This window comes from Lepidothrix coronata, unplaced genomic scaffold, assembly GCF_001604755.1.
Source record: "Lepidothrix coronata isolate B3197 unplaced genomic scaffold, Lepidothrix_coronata-1.0 Scaffold124, whole genome shotgun sequence".
NCBI lineage: Eukaryota > Metazoa > Chordata > Aves > Passeriformes > Pipridae > Lepidothrix > Lepidothrix coronata.
In genome coordinates this window covers 118,083-141,061 of record NW_016690304.1, presented here as the reverse complement: position 1 = coordinate 141,061, position 22,979 = coordinate 118,083, and the positions used below count along the sequence as shown (strand labels likewise).

At 44.5% G+C, this 22,979-nt stretch overlaps 1 protein-coding gene across 13 annotated transcripts in view; it reads left to right on the top strand.

Annotated features, from left to right (window-relative positions):
- The window catches only part of PCDH15 (protocadherin related 15), a 688,108-nt gene that overhangs the window by 602,769 nt on the left and 62,360 nt on the right, over positions 1-22,979 (top strand). For all 13 annotated transcript variants that reach the window (XR_001876630.1, XM_017826140.1, XM_017826139.1 and 10 more), the window contains 3 exons: positions 6,953-7,069; positions 18,102-18,242; positions 21,088-21,200. Coding sequence is in view for 12 of the 13 variants with exons in the window: in XM_017826140.1 (XP_017681629.1) it covers positions 6,953-7,069; positions 18,102-18,242; positions 21,088-21,200 (371 nt within the window). In the remaining variant the exon portion in view is untranslated. The remainder of the gene's footprint in view (positions 1-6,952; positions 7,070-18,101; positions 18,243-21,087; positions 21,201-22,979) is intronic.

The following is a 22,979-nucleotide window of genomic DNA, read 5'->3' as shown; positions in this document are numbered from 1 at the left end:
TGAGAGAGTTCTTTTCTGAAGCCACAGCTCAGATTTTCAATGGTTTCCATGCTTGGTCTGTCACTCCACATCCAGAGGCTTTGCTTCTGAAGAACTTTAAAACTTATTTTCATGCTACCATTTCTAATAGCATATGGAATTTGCATTTTAATATTTAATAGCCAATTCTTGCTGTTCTGACTAAGGTGCTTATTATGAAGGGTCCACTTCCCACTTCCACAGAATCCCAGAATGGGTCAGGCTGGAAGGGACCACAGTGGGGAATCTGGTGCCACCTCCCTGCTCCAGCAGGGCCAGCCCAGAGCACAGGGCACAGGAGTGTGTCCAGACAGCTCTGGAATAGCCCCAGGGAGGACACTCCACCCCCTCTCTGCTCTCTCTTCAGGGCTGGGTCACTGCCCAGCCAACAAGTTCTTCCTCCTGTCCAGCTGGAGCTTCCTGGCCATCAGTTCCTGCCCCTTCCTCTTGTCTTATTTCCTGTTTGTTTGTTTGTTTTTTCCATGAACTGGCAGTTAATAGATAGGGAAACTGAAAACTAATGGGAGAGATTAATGGGAAATTAAGGGGAGAGATTGGTGTCTGGGGTCTGTCCGGGGAGTGCAGCCTGGAGCAAAAGGGGAAGGGGCTGGAAACTGGTGTCCTGTGGCATCACTGGAGCAGGACTCAAATGGGATCCTGGGCCCAGGGCAGGTGTTGGGGCTCCAGGTGAGGCTGGTCCAGGCTGTTAAGGGCTACAAATGACCTTAAGACCATGAAATCTTGGAGCCTTTAGGGGGTTTTCATTGTGCTTGTTTAGTAAGAAAATACTGTGGATTTTTGTTTTTTAAATAAGATGTTGAATGACAACTTCCTGTGGTTAAAGAACACACCAGAGGAGTTGGGATTTTCAGGTACACAAACCACCCCTTCGCTTTCCACAAAAGAGAGTTTCCCACTTATAGTAGAAGAATGTGAAATATGCCCTTGGAAGCCCCCAGACAGCAGGGAATTATTAAACACTTGGAGGCAGCTCAGGTGGGAAGGCACCAGCTCTGGGAGTGTGCACATGGACTGAAGTGGCAGATGTTCAAAACCAAAAATGACAGCAGAAAATTACAGATCCAGATCTGGAGCTGTGGGAAAAGACTGGGGAATTTCCGTGTGTGACACGAAGGAAACCTTTTCACTTTCTCCCTTTGTGGGACTGAACATGAGTGGAAGAGGAGATGGCTTGAAAAATACATTTCTTTTCCTATTTATTAGACTTCTCATAAAAGCCAGCAGACTGCAAAAGGAGCTGGAAAGGCTTAATGTGCATTTATTAGCTCAGACGCTGGTTTTTATAGCAATGGAATACTGATTTCCACTTTGACTACAAACCTTGGTATCAACACAGTCCTAAAGTTGTAGGAAAAACACGTGGATGTACTTACAAAGGTTTCCTGTGAGTATTTACGCTGCAAAAATTATAGCATTTAAGAAGCTGACAAACTTAAGAAGTGATTTTTCTTTTTCCAACAGGTCAGAAATAGGAGACTCAAACATTTCCTGAGACCTTTAGGATTTTTTCATGGAATCATGGAATGGTTGGGGCTGGAAGGGACCTTAGAGATCATCTAGTTTATGGTCATTTCTACTTAAGAGTTGAGGAGAGAGGCAAGAAGAAAGGGAAGCTTTGGGGTAAATGATGTTTTCCCAAATGGGCATCTTTGCACATGTTAGTGATGGTAGAAATCACCTGAACAGTGGGATTCTCTTAATGGTCTGGATAAATCAACAGGAGTGTGGGTTTGGTGTTCTTTGAGAGGAATTTGTCCCTCTGGAACTGTTCAGCAGATAAAAAATTCTATTTTGCTGTGGCAGAATTACAGCTATTTTAATAAATAATCAATCCTTGAGTAGAACTAGGGCCCAACCTACAAAAAAAAGAGGCAGGAATTTAAAAATCACACTGATTTTAGAAGCTGCTAAAGAACCCCTCAAAACCTGGATGAGTAGATGTAGAAAAGTATAATCCTGTTTTAGCAAGAAGGAAATCAGTGAGGGTGAACCAGGTTGTTTTTTGGGGATCTTGGGAAGGAAAGGCTTCATTCCCATTTGGAAGGGCTGCCATCTAGTGCACTGCAGGTGCTGGCAGCAGGTTTAACAGGGTTCCTTTGGATAAAAGGGCATTTGCACTAGTTATTGGGCCTGAGATAGCTATAGAGACATACACATAAATATATATATGTGTATATATACATATATATATGTACACACCCACCCACATATATATACACACATATATATCAAATATATTGGAGTATCACCCAAAACAAACTCCAGCTTTTACTCTTTCATTTGTCTCTTATAAAACAAGATTTCTACCAAACCACTTCTTCAAATTAAAGTTTATTCTTCTTTAGAAAGTCCTCAGGTTTGTGGTAATATTCAAATCATACGAGTCTGTCACTCAGGTAACATTATTAATAATATTAATTATTACTGACAAACGGGAGTTATTAATTGGAAGGTGTAACCTGGGCTAGTGGGAGGTGTCCTTGCCCATGGCAGGGGGTGGAATGAGATGGGCTTTAAGGTCCCTTCTGGCCCAAACCATTCCATGATTCCATGTAACAGCTGTAGGCAGAGATTTGAATCCAAGGTGTGTGTTTCCAGAGCAGGGAATGAGAAGGAAGAGGGAATTACTTCACCCAGGCGTTAAATGCTTATATCCTTAACTTAGTGGAGCACAAGCATAAAAGGCCTCCCTGTGTCCTCATAAATCAAAAATATCTCAATGTCCCTGAAGTCCTCTGAAGCTTCCAAGTCCATTTTATGCTGGGAATGCTGTGCTGGAGGGATTTTTCTTCTGCTCTAACCATGGATTGCCCTCCCCACGTGTCCAGGAGCACCTGGTTTAGTATTAGTGCATTGCAGCAAGCGACTGGCTTAATGATTTTTAAATTACATATTGATTTCCTCCTTAATACCTTTCCTCCCCCCTGCTTTTTTCCCCCTCTCTGGCATTCCCTGGTGACAGTCTCAGTTCACAACATTTTTGTTCAGCATTTTAATACTCTTTGCAGAGAGGTCAATATTTGTTCTCCTACCAACCTTTTTGCTAAATAACAACCCTTTAAATCTTGGGAATGAGCTATTTCCTCTTCAGAGCGTAAGGAAAGCTCTTGGGAAGGGGGATCATTCACACAGCTGACTAACAAATGAGTTGACATCAAGAATATGCCTTAGTTTGCTTTTGGAGGTGCTAATGTGGATTCTCAAGACCAGCAGAATTTGAGCATCTCTCCCATCCCGGGCTTGATCCTTGATCTTTGGGCAAGGGAGGGAAGTCAGGGTGTGTCATGGCCTGTTTGATGTGTTGCCCTGTGTGAACATGGTGAAACAAAACCAAAGAAGTGGCAGATAAAGAGCATCTGTGGTGGGGACACAGCTTTGGGGGTGTTATGCTTTGACTTTCCCTCTGTTTTGTAAATAAACATGTATTAAAAATGTAATAAATCTACAGTTAGATAAGCAGTGACACAAAGGCTGGTTTATGTCTATCTCTAAGTATTTGGCTGGTGTTACCTTACTGTCAGAATACACAGCCCAGGTGTTTGAAAGGGAGATATATGGAGAATCCATTACCTAGATTTCCCATTTACATAGTTTGGTGCGTGTCTGAGGGTTAACAGGAGCCTGGATTTAAGTGAACAGGAGCCTGGATTTAAGTGAACAGGAGCCTGGATTTAGGTGAATAGGAGCCTGTATTTAGGTGAATAGGAGCCTGGATTTATATGGCTGAAGCAGTGAACTGTGGAAGGCTGTAAGATGCTGCAGTTTGGCCACAGGAGCACGGGGAGGATTGTGCCTCAGATTTAAAAGGTGATTTCATGACTTCTTACCACCACTTTGGGGAAGGTTTACTACCCTGTTCCTTAACCTGTGCTTAGGGATGGCACTGGTGCTGCATCCATTTCAGTGCCAAGGCAGGTTTAGAGGTGTTTTAAGCAAAAGCCATGAGGTGTAGAGTGAACTTCAGTTATTAACCTGTGCAAAAATCTTTGGTCTTTGGTTGTAACAGAAGCCCAGTACTTCCTCCAAGTGTTATATTTTTGTCCCGAAGTCTTGCTGTGGTGAAAACCTGAACACTGTGTCTCTGCACCTGTCCACCATGAAGTCCACTTTGATGGCAAAAATTGGATTGGAGATCTTGGAGAAAGATTATTTCCAAGGGCCTGGAGGGACAGGACAAGAGGGAATGGCTTCAAAATGACAGAGTAGGTTTAGATGGGATATTGGGAAGAAACTCTTCCCTGTGAGGGTGGGGAGGCCCTGGCCCAGGTTGCCCAGAGAAGCTGTGACTGCCCCTGGATCCCTGGAAGTGTCCAAGGCCAGGTTGGACGGGGCTTGGAGCAACCTGGGCTGGTGGAAGGTGTCCCTGCCCATGGCAGGGGGTGGAATGGGATGAGCTTTAAGGTCCCTTCCAACTCAAACCATTCCGTGATTCTTTGACTGCAGGGGCACAGGATTTGGGGTGAAATGGAGTGGATCTTGACCTCTTGAGCTACTCACAGAACATACCATGTGCTTTCTTTCTATACTCTAAGGAAATCAGATTTGGGCTGTGTTCCATCCTCAGTGATGGTGCTTTGTGCCCAAAAATCAGTAGTTTATTTTCGTGACCTTTTTGGTACCTTAAGTGCCCATAATATGTAAAAAGGAATTATACCAGTTGAAGGAGATGATAATATAAGAATTTCTCCTTCTCACCTCTGAAACCAGACTTTATTAGAATAAAGAAAGCATTACAGCCAAAAAGCTCCCATTTCCATGTCATCTGCAATGTTTCACATGTTAAACCTTCTGCCTGCAAAAGTTCCCTTTGTGCTTCCAGCACTTACTCCTCGTAGACATTTGGGATGAGCACGGGAGATCCTGGTCTCTCTGAGGGGCACTTACTGCAGCTGCATAGCAGAGACCTGGGATGATTCTTCTGGGGAGCTTTTATTTTGTTAAAAGTGGAAACATTTAAGCTCAAACTGTGATATAAAAAGTATTAGTGGCTGCTTTAGGATTCTGGAGAGATGAGCCAGGAAGAAAAGCACGTGAGGCTCTTCTGGGTAGTTATGACTGAGGCATTTAGTGCCTGTTGGGTCGTCTCAGTTAACATTTATGAGGCACAGTCATGCATAAAGCTTGTCTTAGAGGAAAGATAAGTTAGAGAGGCAGAAGACTTTCTGTGTCCTACTTTATGCTTTGCTTTGTATTCCTTTGTATTTTGTAGTGATCTGTGTATCTTGAAAAAATAGGTGTGTTAAGCAGGATGACTTCCTCATTTTCTCTAGCAGAGGATGTAGTGTATCATCTAGCAACAGGATTATGCTTCCCAATACCTCAAGTCACCAATTTTCAGGCTCTAAAGCCACATAAAGGTATTCAAAATAACAAAAGCATCCCAGGGTGAATTTCCCCACCCCCAGGGATCAAAAAGCAGAGGGTGACCTCTTGTTCTTGGCCCAAGAAAAAGGATGGCTGTGGGTTTGCAGGTGCACAGAGAGGGTGGATCCAAAATACAGGGATAAAAACAGATAAAAGGCTGTATTTCAGAAACTTCACCTGCTCCAGGGAGGTGATTCTAAGTGTGCAAATCATGGGAGCAAGACACAAAAAATCCAAGTTATCATGAGAGTGTTATTGGGTCGTTATCCCCGATGGAGAATTCATAGAATCCCAGACTGGTTTGGGTTGGAAGGGACCTTAAAGCTCATCTCATTCCACCCCTTGCCATGGGCAGGGACACCTTCCACCATCCCAGGTTGCTCCAAACCCCATCCAACCTGGCCTTGGACACTTCTTGCAGTGGGAAGGGTCTGTATGATGTCGGTTCCTTTGCCACAGAAACATATTGCTCCAGAGTGGAGTTTCTGGGAGCAGAATGGAGCAAAGCTTCTTTCCCAAACACCATGTCCCTTTGAAGAGTCGGGAGAAATAAGAGTGATTATGTAAACTAGACCTGGGTATTAAATTCTCAGATGAAGTAAATTATTTTCTCACAAACAGGTCAAGAAACGAAAATGATAAGATCCAATGCCTGTAATTCCATGCAGGAATGCTCATGTTTGAATTTGGATGTTTTTCAAAAATGTTTTCATTTGAATGCTCTCCTAGTTAAATTGCCTAGGAGTGGCTTTTTAATGTAATGATCCAGTTGTCTTTGAAAATCTGAAACTCGGAGAAAAGGCTTTTCCAGTGCCTTTTGAAGACTTGGATCTCAGACCTTTCACCAAACACAAGGCATGAATTTTTTGGGCATTTATTACCTGGATTTCTGACAGCCATTTTTTGACATGTAGCTGTTCATTATGCTGTTGTACCCTCTGATGAGGTCTGGGTGAATGTTTTAAAGGACTGTGTAATATGATGTTTAGCCAGTATCAGCACACTGAATTTGCAGTGTGCAGAGCTGTGACAACAGGTCAGAGCATCATTGTAGGAACTTTGTGTACCTGGAGTCACAGATTTTTAATAACCTGTGATGCTGGTTGAGCTCCTAAATGTTGGTGTGGATACTAATCTGACATTTTATTTCCTCTTGATATATTGCATATTAGAGGTAACCAACACCATCAAACAACAGCAGCTTGTTCCTTTTGGAAAATGAGCAGAGCCCACTGCTGGAGGAGCAGGTGGGGTGGAATTCTCTGTTCTGTTCACTTGTGAGACTGTGTTTTCCTGCAGAATTCCCTTCAGTTGAGCTCTCACAGGAATATTTCTGGTGAATCTTCGGCTCCTTCCCCTCGGGTGCCAGTATTGTGTGCTGGCAGTGGCACTGGGAGAGCCTGGGAATGGCAGATTTCCCGAGGAGGGAGTGAGGAGAGTTCGACAAAACCACTTGTGAATGCGTCTGTAATTTTGTTTGAACTTCAGAACTAAACTCTTGATTGTGTTTTGCAGATATGAATGATCACTTGTCAATTGTGTTTTGCAGGATATGAATGATTACTCACCAGTATTCAGCCAGAAGCTCTACAGGGGGATGGTTGCTCCCGATGCCATCAAGGGCACTGTTATCACCACGGTTTCAGCTGAGGATCAGGATCCCCCGGTAAGCAAAAAGGGCCTGTTAGTACCCTACACCCAGGAGGGGAAAAACTTCAACTCTCCTTAGTGCCTGTACTTTCATCCACCAAGATGATGATGAGGAGTTTCAGAGGAGCAACTCCCACATTTGCTCTGTGTCAACCTCTCCTTTGTCGTCCTGGACAGAGGCTGCATTTACAAGGCCGGTTCCTGAAGCTGGAAAATCACTGATACAGCTCCCAGGGAGATTCTTGGAAAGCTCTCTATCCGACTTCACAGTGGAGATGAATAAGGGAATAGGCAGGAAGGGAGGATGTGCCTGTCCTTAGGACAGTTCTGCAGCTCAAAGATGAAACAAAACACAGCTTTGTAAGGTTGTCGCTGTCTTGATTTCACAGTCACTAAGCATTTCCAGTCTGAGCCACCCAGGGCTGTGTGGAACACACACCTCACCAACCAGCCCATTCCACGTGCAGGATTTGAACCCAGGGCACTCATTTTGGGGATAAAGTTTGTTTCTGTCACTGGCTTTTGTTGCTGTTCCCTGGTGGAGCTGTGGATTGACAGGACTGGGCACACGTTCCTGACTCGTTGGCTGTTCTGAAGGGGAATGGCAATCCTTGGAATCAGAGGGTGATGAACATCAGTGACCAGATGATCCACTGAGGACAAGAAAAACCAAAGCTGTTCTGCCAGCCAGGTTTAATTTTTAATTGCTAGTGTTTGGCATATTAAGGAGAATAAGCCTGAGGGAGAATGTGCCATGCACATTAAAAGCTGGTGGCAGTGCTTTGACACAAATCACTAAATATGCTCTGTGGTGAGTTCTTTGCCACCCAGGGGCAGAAATGCCAGAGCAGAGTTTCTGGAAGGACAGCCCTGCTACCCCAAACACACAGAGGCAGCAAATTCCCTGCAGGTCATCCCTGTCAGTGGGGGATTCCTCACCTGGGAGGCACTTGAGGTTGTTTAGAACAGCTGAAGATCTGGAGTATTGTTTGTTTAAAGTGTAGGAAAGCCAGTAACATCATCAAGTAGGCAATTAATAGTGGCTAATTAGTAGTATTTAGCAATTAATAGTGCTACAGGGTATTTAAGGACAGGCAGCAGAGGACAGAGGCAGTAAGGGAGCAGTAAACAAAAAATACTGGGCAGAGGGGTCCCTTGATGGCCAGTCTTGGACCATTTTGGTGGTGGTGCCTGACTTTGAGGGGAGAAAACAGAAAGGTGATGGAGTTTCCTGCTCTCCTTCCTCTGCATCCTGTTTTGTTCATCTTAGAATTGTAGAACCACAGGATGGTTTTGGTCAGAAGGGACCTTAAAGCTCATCTGGTTCTACCCCCTGCCATGAGCAGGGACACCTTCCACTAGCCCAGGTTGCTCCAAGCCCTGGCCAACCTGGTCAGTCTTGGTAGGAGAAGCCTTTCCATGGGATGTTAAGAGGCCTGTGCTCCCTTTCTCTCCACTGGTGGAAGGAATAAACCTTTAGCTCTATTTCCATGTAAAATATCCTCACTCCAGGGAAGGAGGTTGGCCAGAGTTCCTGACAAACTTGACGTGTATCTGCAGGTGTTGGTAGTCTTAAAAGCCTGGAAGTTGCTATAAAGGTGACAAGCTGCAGCACCTGTGAGGATTTGTTGTGGCTGCCCCATCCCTGGAAGTGTCCAAGGCCAGGTTGGACAGGGCTTGGAGCAACCTGGGCTAGTGGGAGGTGTCCCTGCCCATGGCAGGGGTGGGACCGACCTTGGACACTTCAGGGATGAGGATTTGCTCTTGGCAAGTTTATCCAACTGTCCTGTGAGAAAATCCTGCAGAAAAGGATGTTAAGGATCAATAAAACCAGGCAAGAAGATGAATTTCTGGGCCATGGAAATTACAACATAAGTGGGGATAGAAAGTAAATAGTTGTTCTTTGGGGTTAGGAAGCTGGTTTTAAGTTGGTTTTTTGTGCAGCTTTTATTTAACATTATCTGTTGCTTTACAAAAAGAGATTTTGGGTTCTATTTGCCCATTCTGATAGAAGCTCCATTTTATAATCCCTGGATTTAACATGTCTAAATTTTGGAGACTGAGTTCTTGGAGGAAACAAGATATTCTGAAACGGATGAATGTGTATTTATAATTCTTAGTCCTGTGCAATCAGCATTTCCAATACAAAGTTACTTCACTTTTTCATTTTAAACCTCTTTCCTCTTCTGTATTTCTCTCACTATCACATGAACACTTGTTGCATTTGTTTGATTTTTATGAAGATTTAGAAACGAAGCTGCCCTGAAGCATTTAATGAAAGCAATAGCCATAAAAGTCAGCCAGCTATGGAGGAAAGCTTTTAAAACAGGTTTTCAGAGGGTTTTTTATTTCAAACTAATGGCCGATAGTTTTGTCTCTCATCTTTTTTATTTTAAAAGTAAGAATTATCGGGCATAAACAGCTTTGTTTCTTTTTCTGCCTGAGCCAACCTGTTTAGATGCTTTGTGCTCCTGGAAAAATCTCTGTTTATTTGGAGCTGGCTTTGACATTAAATGGTGTCACAAAGTATTTGATATGAACTCACCAGAAATTGGTTTTAAAAACACACAGCCTTTTCTCTGTTCACCAAAGGACCTTCCTCTAAACTTGCCTTAAGGGATAGAATATTTTTAGCTATCATCAGTATTTTACTTCTGTGGTTTGGGTTTTTTAACCTATTGGAATCTTATTTGCAGAGCACTAATACATCTATTTTATCAGTTCAGGAAAAGAAATAGTTGTCTATTAAAAAAATAATTATGGCTTTAAAGTACACCTGATTATCAGGGCAGGTCTAATAAGAGCCTCCCTAATTTGAGGTATCCAAGCCTGATTTTTTCACTCATTATTTTGCAAGCAATGTAATCTATTCCCATATCCACATTAAACTCAGCCCAGGATAAAAATCCAGCCAGATTTTTCCATCATCTGCAATAAAAGCTTTTCAGAACTAATCAGCTCTTCGGAGACTCCCACTGTCTTAGTAAATCCCAGCTTGGCTCCTCATTGTCAAATTAACATGGATGCTGTGAGAATCCAAATGGAAATGCTCAGCACCTGCACGGGGTTGCTCTGCAGCCAAGGCAAATCGGAATTTTCCAAGAGCAGAAGAGCAGGTTTGGAGTAAGAAGGACGTGTGAATGTTGTCAGTGGAGGTTGGCTCTTCATTTCAAACAAACAAATAGTAATTTAGGTGAAAGATAAGAGGGTGAAAAACACCTGGGATGTAATTTCCTGTGTGGATTTCCTAAATTATTTAGAAACCTACTGCATATGGAGGTGTGGAAGTGTCACAATGACTATGATGTGCTTCCAGGAAGTCAGAAGGGGTGAGAGCCAGGTTTTACTCTTCAATTGCTCTTAAATTAATCTTTACTTTTAAATTAATCCAACAATTAATCCTCATTTATTGGAGCTGTAGATGAAAAGTTCTCTTGGTTTTATTTAAAACAACTCCCCCCCATCAAATCTCCCATTGTTTGCAACTGTGTATCTTCCATGTCTGAATGAGTGTCTGAGGGAACAAATGAGTGTCTGAGGATGAAGATGTGTGGGGTTTTTTTATTTAATTGATACCTAAAACCTTGAGCCATCATTAGAATGCAACTGTTGATAATAGGATTGGTTTGTTTGAAAAAAACACCCGTGGATTTCTGGTTATTATTAACACTTAAAACAGAAATAATCTGTGCTAGATTCAAATGTTTCCTGGTAGGTATTTTGTTATATTTTGACCTGTGGATTTCAAAGTGGTCAAAAACTCTTGGCCTGAAGGCATAAGAGACCTCTGATAGTTATTCCTTCAGGTCCTTGGTGAAATGTCAATTAAAACATAGAAACCAATGCTTTTCACTAAAGGCCAGAGCAAGATTTGCAGGGCTGTCTTTGAGAAATGTCAGTCTAAATTCTTACCAGTTACTTACACTTTCCCCTTTCTTTTCCAGTTTTAATTTGCCTTTTATTTGCAGTGACTGAGAATATAAAATATGTTTTAAAAGATACTTTTCCATTTGTTGTAAGAACTTGAATTTGAAGGGCAATTCTGCTCTTTGAAATCTGGTCAGTTTTGCTTGACCTGTTTTCCTGAAATGTGGTAAATCAACAGATTGTCCTTTCAACCCAAAACAGTCTGTGGTTCTGTGATTTTTTTTTCCACTGTTAACTTCTTGCCTTCTGTCCTGGAAGAGCTCCTTTGACCCTCTTTGAGTTTGATTTCCCCAACACAACTCTTTTGTGTTGGTCAGAAATGGTGAGAGGTGCCAGCAAGTGTGAGATGGGTGACTTTACAGGGGCTTTGTGTGCCTGGGAAGCCACTAAAATGCTGCATTTTTGATGATGCTGGAATGGTGCTTCTAGATCTAGAAAGATGCTAGAAATGCATCCTGTAGGAAAATCACAGAATCCCTGAATGGTTTGGGTTGGTTAATGTTCACCCAGTCCCACCCCTGCTGTAGGCAGGGACACCTCCCACTAGCCCAGGTTGCTCCAAGCCCCGTCCAACCTGGCCTTGGACACTTCCAGGGATCCAGGGGCAGCCACAGCTTCTCTGGGCAACCTGTGCCAGGGCCTCCCCACCCTCACAGCCAACAGTTCCTTCATATATCCAACCTAAATTTCCCCTCTGTCAGTTTGAAGCCATTCCCCCTTGTCCTGTCACTCCAGTTCCCAATGAACAGCCCCTCTCCAGCTTCCCTGTACCCCTTCAGACCCTGGAAGGTGCTGTGAGGTCTCCACACAACCTCCTTCTCTCCAGGCTGAACATTCCCAGCTCTCCCAGCCTGACTCCATAGGGGAGGTGCTCCAGTCCCCTCAGCAACGTGGTGGCCTCCTCTGGACTTGCTCCAATAATTCCATGTCCTTGTGATGCTGGGACACCAGAACTGTGCACAGTGACCCAGGTGGGGCCTCACCAGGGCAGAGCAGAGGGGCAGAATCACCTCATGAAAATACTGATTTTGAAGTGCTCCTTTCCTTTACTGGCACAAATGTGTGCAGATCTGGTTTCTCTTGGATATTTTCAAGTCTTTACAGGGACAGATCCCTGGACTCCCCACAGCCTGGACAAAGGCAGTACCTGACTCACTCACTTCACTCTGACTTTTCACGCTCTCCAACATCCCCAGGCAGCACCTATTGCCAACCAGCTCTTTTTTGAGCAAATCCACATCCTTTGGAGCTGAAGAAATCTGAAGCCTTGTCCTAGGGTTGGATAAATCCCTTGGAGACAAGAATTTCCTTCCTGGTGAACATGTAATACCTTGCTGAAGTGGTGTGGTGATGCCAGATGGTTCTGACTGTGTTCTCAAAACTCTTAACCCTCCAAATATTTGGACAAGAGAGCACCAGGAGCTGTTTGATGGCTTCTCAGTTTGCTTGCTTTGTTTATCAGAGGCGATTCCCAGGATTGACATAACGAGGGGTGTTTGCTTTTCCTGTATAGGCCTTTTTTTTTGTGTGCTTTATCAATGTAAAAGCTGGAATATTTCTGCCCTGGGCTCCGTAATCTGATTGTTTTTATTTGAAATGTTAATTTAAACAGATGCAGAACACTAATTTTAATGAGCAACCAGCTTCCAGAGCTCCAGAACATCCAATTTAATGGTTTATCCATTCTCTTACCACCTCATGAGGTTTTTCTTCAATGGAGCCCTTTTGTCAAATTGAGAATAATTGTCCTTATTGTGTTACAGGCACCCACTAAATATAAGATGCTGATAGATATTTAATTAGAGATTTCACAGAATTTTAATTGGAGGCAAAAGCATTTTCAGGCAGTCCAGAACTTCATCTTCTAAAAACTCTTACTGCTGGATTTCATACAGTCTGCTGGAGACTTGGATGTGGGACACATGCTCCAAATTCCATGAGTTCTTCAAGTCATTTTATCTCAAGGCTTTAGAGGGTCACGTTCTTTTTGTGTTCAGCTTGTGAGAGTTTAAGAATTCAGAATTTCCAGCTTTAGTAAGTCAGAATTTCAGGCCTTTTTGCGGAGTTCCTTACTAAGGAATAAAACCCACTCACAACCCAGAGCTGGGGTAAGACCCACCAAAGTCATCCCACTGTTCTCATCTGCCCCATCTTTCATGGGGACTTTGAGCATGTTACAAAAGCCTGTACCTTTTGGGTTTAGCATCTCTTCCCAACTTTTTTCCTAGAATTAACTTTACAAAATTTGCTTTATTGAACTCTGCTTTATGCAAATCACTCAAATTTGTTTTGAAGTCTATGGATGGAGGCAATTTATTACTCTCCTCACGAGGTTCACGTTTTATCTGTAATAGCCTCAGAAGTTTTTTGGCTTCAGTCAGACAGAGGCATTGAGTACAGAGAGACTTGGTAGACAGCTCTGTTTTCATTATGCTGCCATCCCATAATTGGACTTTATTTAGAGAATGAAATCCACGTCACTGACCAGAGACACGTCCGGGATCTTCACCAGTTGACTGCAAATGAATGAAAGTGAAAATCATTTTTTCCCCATTCTTTGCTGAGCCAAGTCATTCTGGTTTCATATGTGTTATCCATTTGAACCCTGGAATCATGGAATGGCTGGGGTTGGAAGGGACCTTAATGATCATCCAGTCCCACCCCCTGCCATGGACAGGGACACCTTCCACCAGCCCAGGTTGCTCCAAGCCCCGTCCAACCTGGCCTTGGATACTTCCAGGGATCCAGGAGCAGCCACAGCTTCTCTGGGCAACCTGTGCCAGGGCCTCCCCACCCTCACAGGGAGGAATTCCTTCCCAATATCCCATCTAACCCTGCCCTCTGGCAGTGGGAAGCCATTCCCTCTTGTCCTGTCCCTCCACCCCTTGTCCCCAGTCCCTCTCCAGCTCTCCTGGAGCCCCTTTAGGCCCTGGAAGGGGCTCTCAGGTCTCCCTGGATCCTTCCCTTCTCCAGGTGAACACCCCCAGCTCTCCCAGCCTGGCTCCAGAGCAGAGGGGCTCCAGCCTTCCTCTCCTGGAGAGTGGAAGTAGCGATTCCTGGCTTCCTCTTAAGTCGCTTGCAGAAGTACACCTGAAAACACCCAGAAATTGTTGTGTTTCACTTTCTCTTTTTTTTTCCTCCCTTTATTGGATTACAATTTCTCTACAACCTCTCTGTGCCTGTTGGGAGTTATCTGGACAGTGCACATGTGCTTCATCCATAGCCCCTTTCCCAGGAGCAGCCTCTTCATCGAACCTAAATATTGGGGCCCTGCTTGTCCCTGTCAAGCTGGGCCACAAATGAATGTTGTTTCCCCAGAGCAAATGGAAACTTATGGAATAACAAGCCATGAAAGAAATAATGGAAATTGGATGAGCTTTTTTAAAGTGTTGTGTCTTGAACTCTCAGGGAAACTTTGCTTTGAGAGAATGAACATGGTTCCTGCCAAGTACAATCCTTGCTCCATGGTTTATTTGGGAATAGGATCTGCTCTATTCAAGTTTTGCTGCAGACATAATAATGTATCTAAATTAATTTAGAGCAGAGGCAAAAGATGATTAATATTTCAGATAATTAAAACTTGCTTCTAAAGAGATTTCCCTGGGAGATCTCTCTGGAGATTGTTCTAATTACATCGGTGCCAAAATACCGTAAATAAAAAATAAATCCCAGTTTTGCTATTTTTCAGCAATGGCAGGGGCAAAGTGTACTTGATAGTCAGAGCAGGAACAATAACCTGATGAGAGTTTTGTTTATTTAATACCAAATTACCCAAGGTGTGCAGGTTTAATGATGATGAGAGCTCTTAGGCTTCCAAGCCAATGTGAGGGCCATTACTCTGAGACCAAATAGACTGGATTTCAGCAGGTAATTTGCTCTTAATTACAACGTTGAAGAAAATGACTGAAGCAGAGAATGCCAGCAGGAAAGTTGATAATGGCCTCTGTTATGCTGTGATCTTGGGAATTTCTCACATTTCCAAGGATTTGCACTCTTAGCACCCATGGGCCTGTGAAGTTCTTTTAACTGTTAGCGTGACCTTCCGTGTGTTACTTTGCTGAACACCCAAACACATCAGGCAGACCCAGGTCTGGATGGTTAAAGGTGCTGATTCTGCCTGTCACGTGAAAGGAGGGAGTTTGGATTTTTGCCTGTGGGTGCCACTGGGAGAGTCCAGACCCTGATGTCCCCCAGTCTGTCAGTCAGTGTCTCATAAGGAGACCCTTCACCGACAGATTCCCAAGCTCAGAGAGTACCTCAATCACCCTTTTAAGGGGGCTCAACAGAGCCAAGACCCCTCAGTGGGCCCTGCCAAGGCCTGCAAGGACTCCCCTGAGCAGTTCAGGGAATAACCCTCTCTATTGACACAGACTGGGACAGGTTAGTGAGGATGGAAGGTTGTCGGGGAGAGTTTCTAACTGCAAAAATAGGTTTTAAAGCAATCTACTGGTACGGAGATTAAGCCAGGACAAGCTCTGATACAGAGCAGTGTACTCACGTGCCATGGCCTGAGCACAAACACAAGGTCTAGTCTTTAAAGCAGCATTTAGGGTATAATTCTCACCCAAGGTGTCCCTGTGGAAGATGGGCTCAGCCCCTTGACTGACCCCAGCAGTTTTGGTGGAGTCTTCTCCCAGTTTCCCCCTCTCCCCAACTTACTTTTATACTCTTTTCTTTATGTTTGGGTGGGGTTTGAGTTGCTCTAGTCATAAATACCTTTTATTTCTGATTGGGGTACTTAATGGGAGGGGGGTGGTCATGGCTTGGTACCTGAGAGGGGGTTTGATATGGTTGTTTACTTCAGCAGCAGAACACCTTGATTCCCTTGGCAGACAGGTGCTGTGTGGTCTCAGTACCACAATATTCCCCCATTCTGCTGGAATTTCAATGGAGGAGGCCACAGAGTTTGTTCCTCTCTCCATCTGTTCCTCTGAGCAGATGTTTATCATTGGACTGGGGAGCAGGTCGACCTCAGTCCATCCAGAGAGTTGCAGCTGCTTTTTACCCTGGAATTCTGAATCTCCTCTAGATTTAATCCTATCCATAATCCTGAAAAACTTTGTCTGGGCTGGAGTTCCTTGGAGGGCTCCAAGAGGCAACAGTCAAAGGACTTTAGTTAGATCAGCAAAATGTCGATAGGATTTCGTGAGCTTAAAGCACTTTGGAGCCATTTCTGTTGCTGTTTACAAAAGGAAATGCCCTGGTTCCTTGTAGTTAGTAGCTGACATGGAATATATTCTGGATAGCAACAAAGCTGCTTTGTAGCACATTACTGAATACAGATGAAAATCACTAATTCTCCACTAATGAAACCGTGGGCTCTGATGTTTTGGCTGTTTAAATCCATTGTAAAGGTCAAAACCCAATCTGAGATCCAGACTCTGAGGCATTAAGAACATGAAATCGTGGCAATGATAGGACATGAGTTTCTAAGTGCTTCTGTGAATCTACTCCCAAATGTATTTAGCAAATAACTTAGTTTGAGTCTTGTAAAATGTCCCAAGTGTCTGCATAACCAGGACACACAGACTTTGGGCTGCTGAAAAATTGTTCTTCAGACATTGGTATGCAAAGAGAATCAGGGGAAGGCCTGATGTCGTGAGTGGAGTCTCTTCTAAACCAGGATGAAGAAGCAGATGAAATGTTCTACAAGTTGCTGGGAAAAGTCTCACTATTGCAAGTCCTTGTTCTCTTTGGGACTTCCACTTACCAGATGTCTGCTGGAAATACAACACAGAAGAGAGAAAACGCTCCTGGGGGTTCCTGAGGGTGTGGAAGGAAAAGGGCCAAAGCCATGCTAGAACCTCTCTGGCTACTGCCATAAAGGACAATAAAAAGTGTTTCTGTATCAGCAAGAGGAAGAGGGCTAAGGGGATTCTCCATCATTTATTGGGTACCAGCAGATCCAGGGCAGTGCCCATCCCTGTGCTGGGCACAGTGGGACACCTCCAGGGCTGTGTCCAGTAACATGAGAGAGACCCGGAGGGGCTGGAGCGTGTACAGGGAAGGGAACGGAGCTGGGAAGGGGCTGGAGCAGCAGGAGCGGCTGAGGGAGCTGGGGGGGCTCAGCCTGGAGAAAAGGAGGCTCAGGGGGGACCTTCTGGCTCTGCAACCCCCTGACAGGAGGGGGGAACTGGGGGGGGGTCAGGCTCTGCTCCCAGGGAACAAGGGACAGGAGGAGAGGGAATGGCCTCCAGCTGTGCCAGGGGAGGTTTATATTGGATATTAGGGAAAATTTCTTCACAGGAAGGGTTGTCAAGGCCTGGCACAAGCTGGTCAGGGAAGTAGTGGAGTCCCATCCCTGGAAGTGCTCAGAATTTCCCCACCACCTGGGGCTGGTGGGCTTGGCAGGGCTGGGCTAGTGGTTGGATTCAATGACTTTAAAGGTTTTTCCAACCTTATGACTCTGAGGTGCCTGGAGGATGACTGCTGGAATGGGATCATTGGAATATAATGGATACCTTAAGAAACTACATTTTTCTCAATAAGTGGGGGTTTTCTTTAGGCAGGCAGTGTTAAAACAGATCAGAAAATGCTCTGTTACTGATCTGAAAAGTTCATCCATTGTACCCTCTGGCAATGCTGCTTCTGATTCCCGTTTGGATTTGGTGTCTCAGACAGTTTGTGACACACTCATGGGCTGCCTCTGCTTGTTCCTTGTCACTGAAACAGGGTCTGAAGAGCGAGGAGGGTTCGTTACAGGGCTACTTAAAATTCATTTGCAAAACTGCAATTTCTGTTATTACTGTTAAGTTTCATGAACTTCCAATGAGTTTTGTAACATGTTAAATCATTTGTGAAAGGTATTTTGGGCACCCTTAAGCTCTACCCATCTTCTGTTTAACAATTTCAGTTGTTATAAAACAGACACTGTTTCTGTGTTTAAGTGGGTGGAGGGTTCAGGTCTTTTCTCTCCGAACCTCCGGTTATTTTTATTTTTCTTGCTGGAAAATTTAAGGTCTTTTGGGGGGAGACAGAGGATCACTCAGTAAGTTATGAGGAAGACAAACGGAAGTTTTATTAGTGATGGTCTTAAAAACGTTGCATTTTAACCCTTGAGTGATTTCATGAGTTGTATCAAAACACAGGAATGCTGCAGCTGCCTTGTTTTTGCCTTCCAGGGCACACCAGCGAGTCGGGTCCGGTACAAAGTGGATGTTGTCCAATTCCCTTACAGTGCCAGCATTTTTGACGTGGAGGAAAACTCAGGACGTGTCGTGACCCGAGTGAACCTCAATGAGGAGCCCAGCACAGTGTTCAAGGTACAGACTCGTGTCGTTGTAGTGCCTGGAAATACTCCCTGCGTTTCCTTTCCCCTTCATGTTTCTCCTCTGTTTCCTTGGATCACACAGAAAGATCACAGGATCATCACAAATCATCAAGTCCAACCTTCAGTTGGCTGAAGATGTGAAATTTCAATTTTGTTTGTTCCTTGATTTTGTTTGTTTGTTTTTTTTTTCTCCTGGCATGTGTTTTGTGCCATTCTGATTTCAGGAATGTCTTGAATGGATGTGGTTGCACTGATTAGGAGGGATGGAGGAACAGGGAGACAGCTGTGGGAACACTCATTTTTCCAAAGTTCATTTTCATCAGGGCCATCTGAATAGAAATTTTGGGAGAACTTTGTAAGAATAGCAAGATATCCTTTAAAGAAAGTTACTGCACAGTTGGATAGTTTGGGAGTTCCTGTTCACAAGGGCTTTAATGCAAAAAATTTTGACTTTAAGGAGCCTTAAATTCCTACTGTGTTGTTACTGATCCTGAAGAGTCAGGAGTGTAGGTAGTGTGGAATAAGGTATGATTTGAATCAAAGTCATTGGGACAGATCTCCCCTCTAAGATCCTTCAGTGTAGGGTGTAGTTAAAAATGAAAATAGATTTGTGTCAGTAAGCAAAAAAAATACTATCTTTGATATCCTGGCTTTATATGTAATTCCCAACTTTGGAACTGCCAGCCTTCCCTGTGGTCATTAAGGCGTGGTTTGTTTCTCCCTCCAGTTGTTTATTTTTAAAATGATGTTTAAAGTGAGGTTTATTTGTATGCTTTTCCATTACAAGGAATAAAGCTGTCCACTGGTTTCCACTCCTGAGTGTCCCATCAAGCACTGCTTGAGCTGGAGCAGCCTCCTACTGCTGTCCCTGCCTGAGCACCTTAGGACAGTGCTGATGTTTCCTCAGTTTCTAACTAACAGAGGAAGTCTCAGGGGGGAAGAGGATTATCTCTTGGCTAACATCACCAGTGTGTCACTCCTCTGTGGCTGCACTTGTTATTTTTACTTCTCAGGACCTATTTTGGAGCTGTTTACCAAAGCTGAGATCCATCCAGGTGAGGTGCACGTGGACACGGAGCACCATTTCTATAAATGGTGAATTTAGGAGAGTATTACTTTACAGAAAATATGGGTCCTTAGGGAAGAAGCATAGGAAAGACTCCAGAAATGAGTGATGAGAAGACCTGGAGTTGGTATTTGCATCTTGACCATTGGGCTTGTATCTGCTGCTGAATCCTCTGGGAATTTTTCCAATCCCTGTTCAGCATCCTGATACTCTCTGTAATTATGGTATCTTGCAATGGTGAGTTCCCCAGTACGTTGGCTGGGGGGAAAATAGCCTGTCTTCTTTTCTTTTAAGCTGTCTCATCACTTAGCTGTTGTGAAAATAGCTTGGACTGGCAGGAATGAGTCGAAAACGCTCTGCTGGAGTGAGGCACTGACCTGCTCCACCGAGTGATCTCGGGAAATAAGGACAAACTTAGGCAGAGGAAACTGCAAAACTGTCCATTCCTTCAACTTCAGTGGGCTGGTGTCACATCCATTTACTGGCAGATCTCATATCTTGGTGTGAAAGCTGAAAACAAGTGAACCTGTGTGTCCCAGCAGATAAGCACAGAGCAAAGATCAAGAAAGCAAAATAATTCTAATAGGCGTTCCTTAGAAGAAGCTCATTTGGTCTTTTCCATGTTTTTGCATACAGAGGAGCTCTTTCCTAAAGAGGGTGTTTTTTGGGGGGAGTTGGGGGAGAGTAATGTTCATTTTTTGTTTTGTTCTAAGCCCTCGGTTCTAGATATTGATGTCAGCACCACAGAATTCTTACCCAGCCCTTTCTCTGTTTGTTTTCTTGGGAGTTATGGACTCACAGAATCAGTTGGGTTGGAAAAGAGCTCCACAACCATGGAGTCCCCCCTGTGCCTGATGCCCACCTTGTCCCCCAGCCCAGAGCACTGAGTGCCACGGCCAGGCCTTCCTGGGACACCTCCAGGGATGGGCACTCCAAACCTCCCTGGGCAGCCCCTGCCAAGGCCTGACCACCCTTTCCAGCAACAAATTCCTCCTGCTGGCCAACCTGAGCCTGCCCTGGCACAGCTGGAGGCCGTTCCCTCTCCTCCTGTCCCTTGTTCCCTGGGAGCAGAGCCCGACCCCCCCCGGCTCCCCCCTCCTGTCAGGGACTTGCAGAGCCAGAAGGTCCCCCCGAGCCTCCTTTTCTCCAGGCTGAGCCCCCCCAGCTCCCTCAGCCGCTCCTGCTGCTCCAGCCCCTTCCCCAGCTCCGTTCCCTTCCCTGCACACGCTCCAGCCCCTCCGGGTCTCTCCTGTTGAGGGCCCAGAACTGGGCCCAGCCCTCGCGGTCCCTCAGCAGTGCCCAGCCACTGTCACCAGCACCCACAGGGCCTTTCCTACCAGGCACTTTCCATCCCCTCTGCCAAAACCTGTATAAGTGGTTTTTCTATTAAAAATTGCCTAAACATGGACCTCTCTACACCATAAAATTTTAAATTGCTTCCAGAGTTCTGAATAAGGGCTTTCATTAGACGTGAAAGGAACCCCCCAAGAAATGTCCTTGAAGCTGGCAATGTGTTTTGGAGAGTATTTGTGAAAGACAGTTTTATTTGGATTCCAATTTACTGTGTTCCTGTAAATCTTCTAGCAGAGGGTCCAACCTGTGGACGCTGTCACCTGTTTCCCCTGTGTTTTGTTCTTACACAAGTTATGATTTGCAGTGAAGGAAAATCTCAGCTGATTTTTTAGACCCTGAAAGTGCTAGTGTTGCTGCAAGTCAACGTGAAAAATGGCCTTGTCTCTGCTCAGGGAGTGGTTTTCTCTGTTGTCAACAGCTGGTGGTCATTGCATATGATGATGGGGACCCGGTGAAGTTCAACACCACGACGGTAGAAATTGCTGTGCTGCAGCCCTCAGTCATCCCACGCTTCACACAGGATGAATACAGGTAAAATATTTATTCACTGCTGTTTTGTAGGTCCTCTTGAATGCTGGGCTATGAAAACACTGTGGTCTTAACAGGTTGTCTCCAGCTGGAAAGACCTGGGCTGTAGGTGACAAGGACCGTGAGGAAAGGTTTGCTCGAAATGATGCTCTCAGAAGCTGCTGAACATGTCAGTCCTTTGGATAAACATGTCGGTCACTGGGATAAACAACAAATGTTGAGCCTTGGGAACTCTGACTGGGATCACCAGGGCTCGTGTTTAATTTTCCTCCAGCCTCTTGGAGCATGTTTTGATCGTCTGCACCATTTGTGTGTCAGACTCGACCTCTTCGACGTTAGAAGTGCAGATGATGATTACTCTTATTACAGAGGATGAGTTGATAAAGTTTACCCTCTGACAATTTAATATCTTCAACTTTAGTGTCTTAAAATTGAGTAAAAACAACAAAAAAAATGGGGCACAGGCTGATTAGTTTGTTAAGTTCCGTTACAGAGAATGTGTTTATTAATTTGGCATCTGCATAATGATATGAAGTGATAAATTTGACATCCGTAGAATAATAGGGAGTGAGGGATGGGGTCCTTCCAACCAGGCTCAGGATATCAAGGAGTTGCACTGTGTGCTCAGGATGCCAATGCTGTGACACAATCAGCATCGGAATATATTGGGCTTTGTACAGATATTTTCAAGTCCAAGGAAATGAGAAACCAGGAATTGAATGTAAATGATCTTCACAAGGCCCTAATGAGGGGCTTGCTCAGCTATTTTAAGGAGTTCAGACAAAAATTCATGATATACATTCTATTTATCCTCATCATTAGAGCATTAGTGTTTTGAAGCCATAATTTCAAGAAATGAAAAATAGCAAAATACTGCCAGACCTCTCCTAATTTCGTATTTAATCCTGAAACAAACACAGAATCCGAAGGAACAGTGCAAAATGATAAACTTTGCATTTGATTATAATCCTTTGCTGAAGGATTTTTCGAGAGAGAGATTATTCCTGCTGCACCCTATAATTTACTGGGGATGTTCAGAGGTATGAAGTGTAATTTAGGTAATGCAGCAAATACAAATGTGTCCATTTTGACTGTAATTTCAAACCTATCAGGGCGTGGAGGTTGCTGCTGGAGCAAACTTGCTGTTGGAGCAAGTCCAGAGGAGGGCCCAGAAGTTGCTGAGGGGACTGGAGCACCTCCCCTGTGCAGACAGGCTGGGAGAGCTGGGAATGTTCAGCCTGGAGAGGAGAAGGTTGTGTGGAGACCTCACAGCACCTTCCAGGGTCTGAAGGGGTACAGGGAAGCTGGAGAGGGGCTGTTCATTGGAACTGGAGTGACAGGACGAGGGGGAATGGCTTCAAACTGACAGAGGGGAAATTGAGGTTGGATATACAGAAGAAATTGTTCCCTGTGAGGGTGGGGAGGCCCTGGCACAGGTTGCCCAGAGGAGCTGTGGCTGCCCCTGGATCCCTGGAAGTGTCCAAGGCCAGGTTGGAGCAACCTGGGCTAGTGGGAGGTGTCCCTGAGCTTTAAGATCCCTTCCAACCCAAAGCATTGTCAGATTCCCGAGCTCCAGTTTTATCCCAGGAGGTGGGAATGTTACTTCAGTACATTTAAAAACCCTTGCAGTAAGAAATGACTTGTATCCCTTACTACCCTTAGATGACAACTGAGTAACCCATGGTGTCTTTTCCTCCTTGTGAGCTCCTCAGGATTAGCTGAACAGCCTCGTTTCTCTTTCCAAAGGAATAGCAGTGCTGCATTCCTGGGAAATTCTTCCAC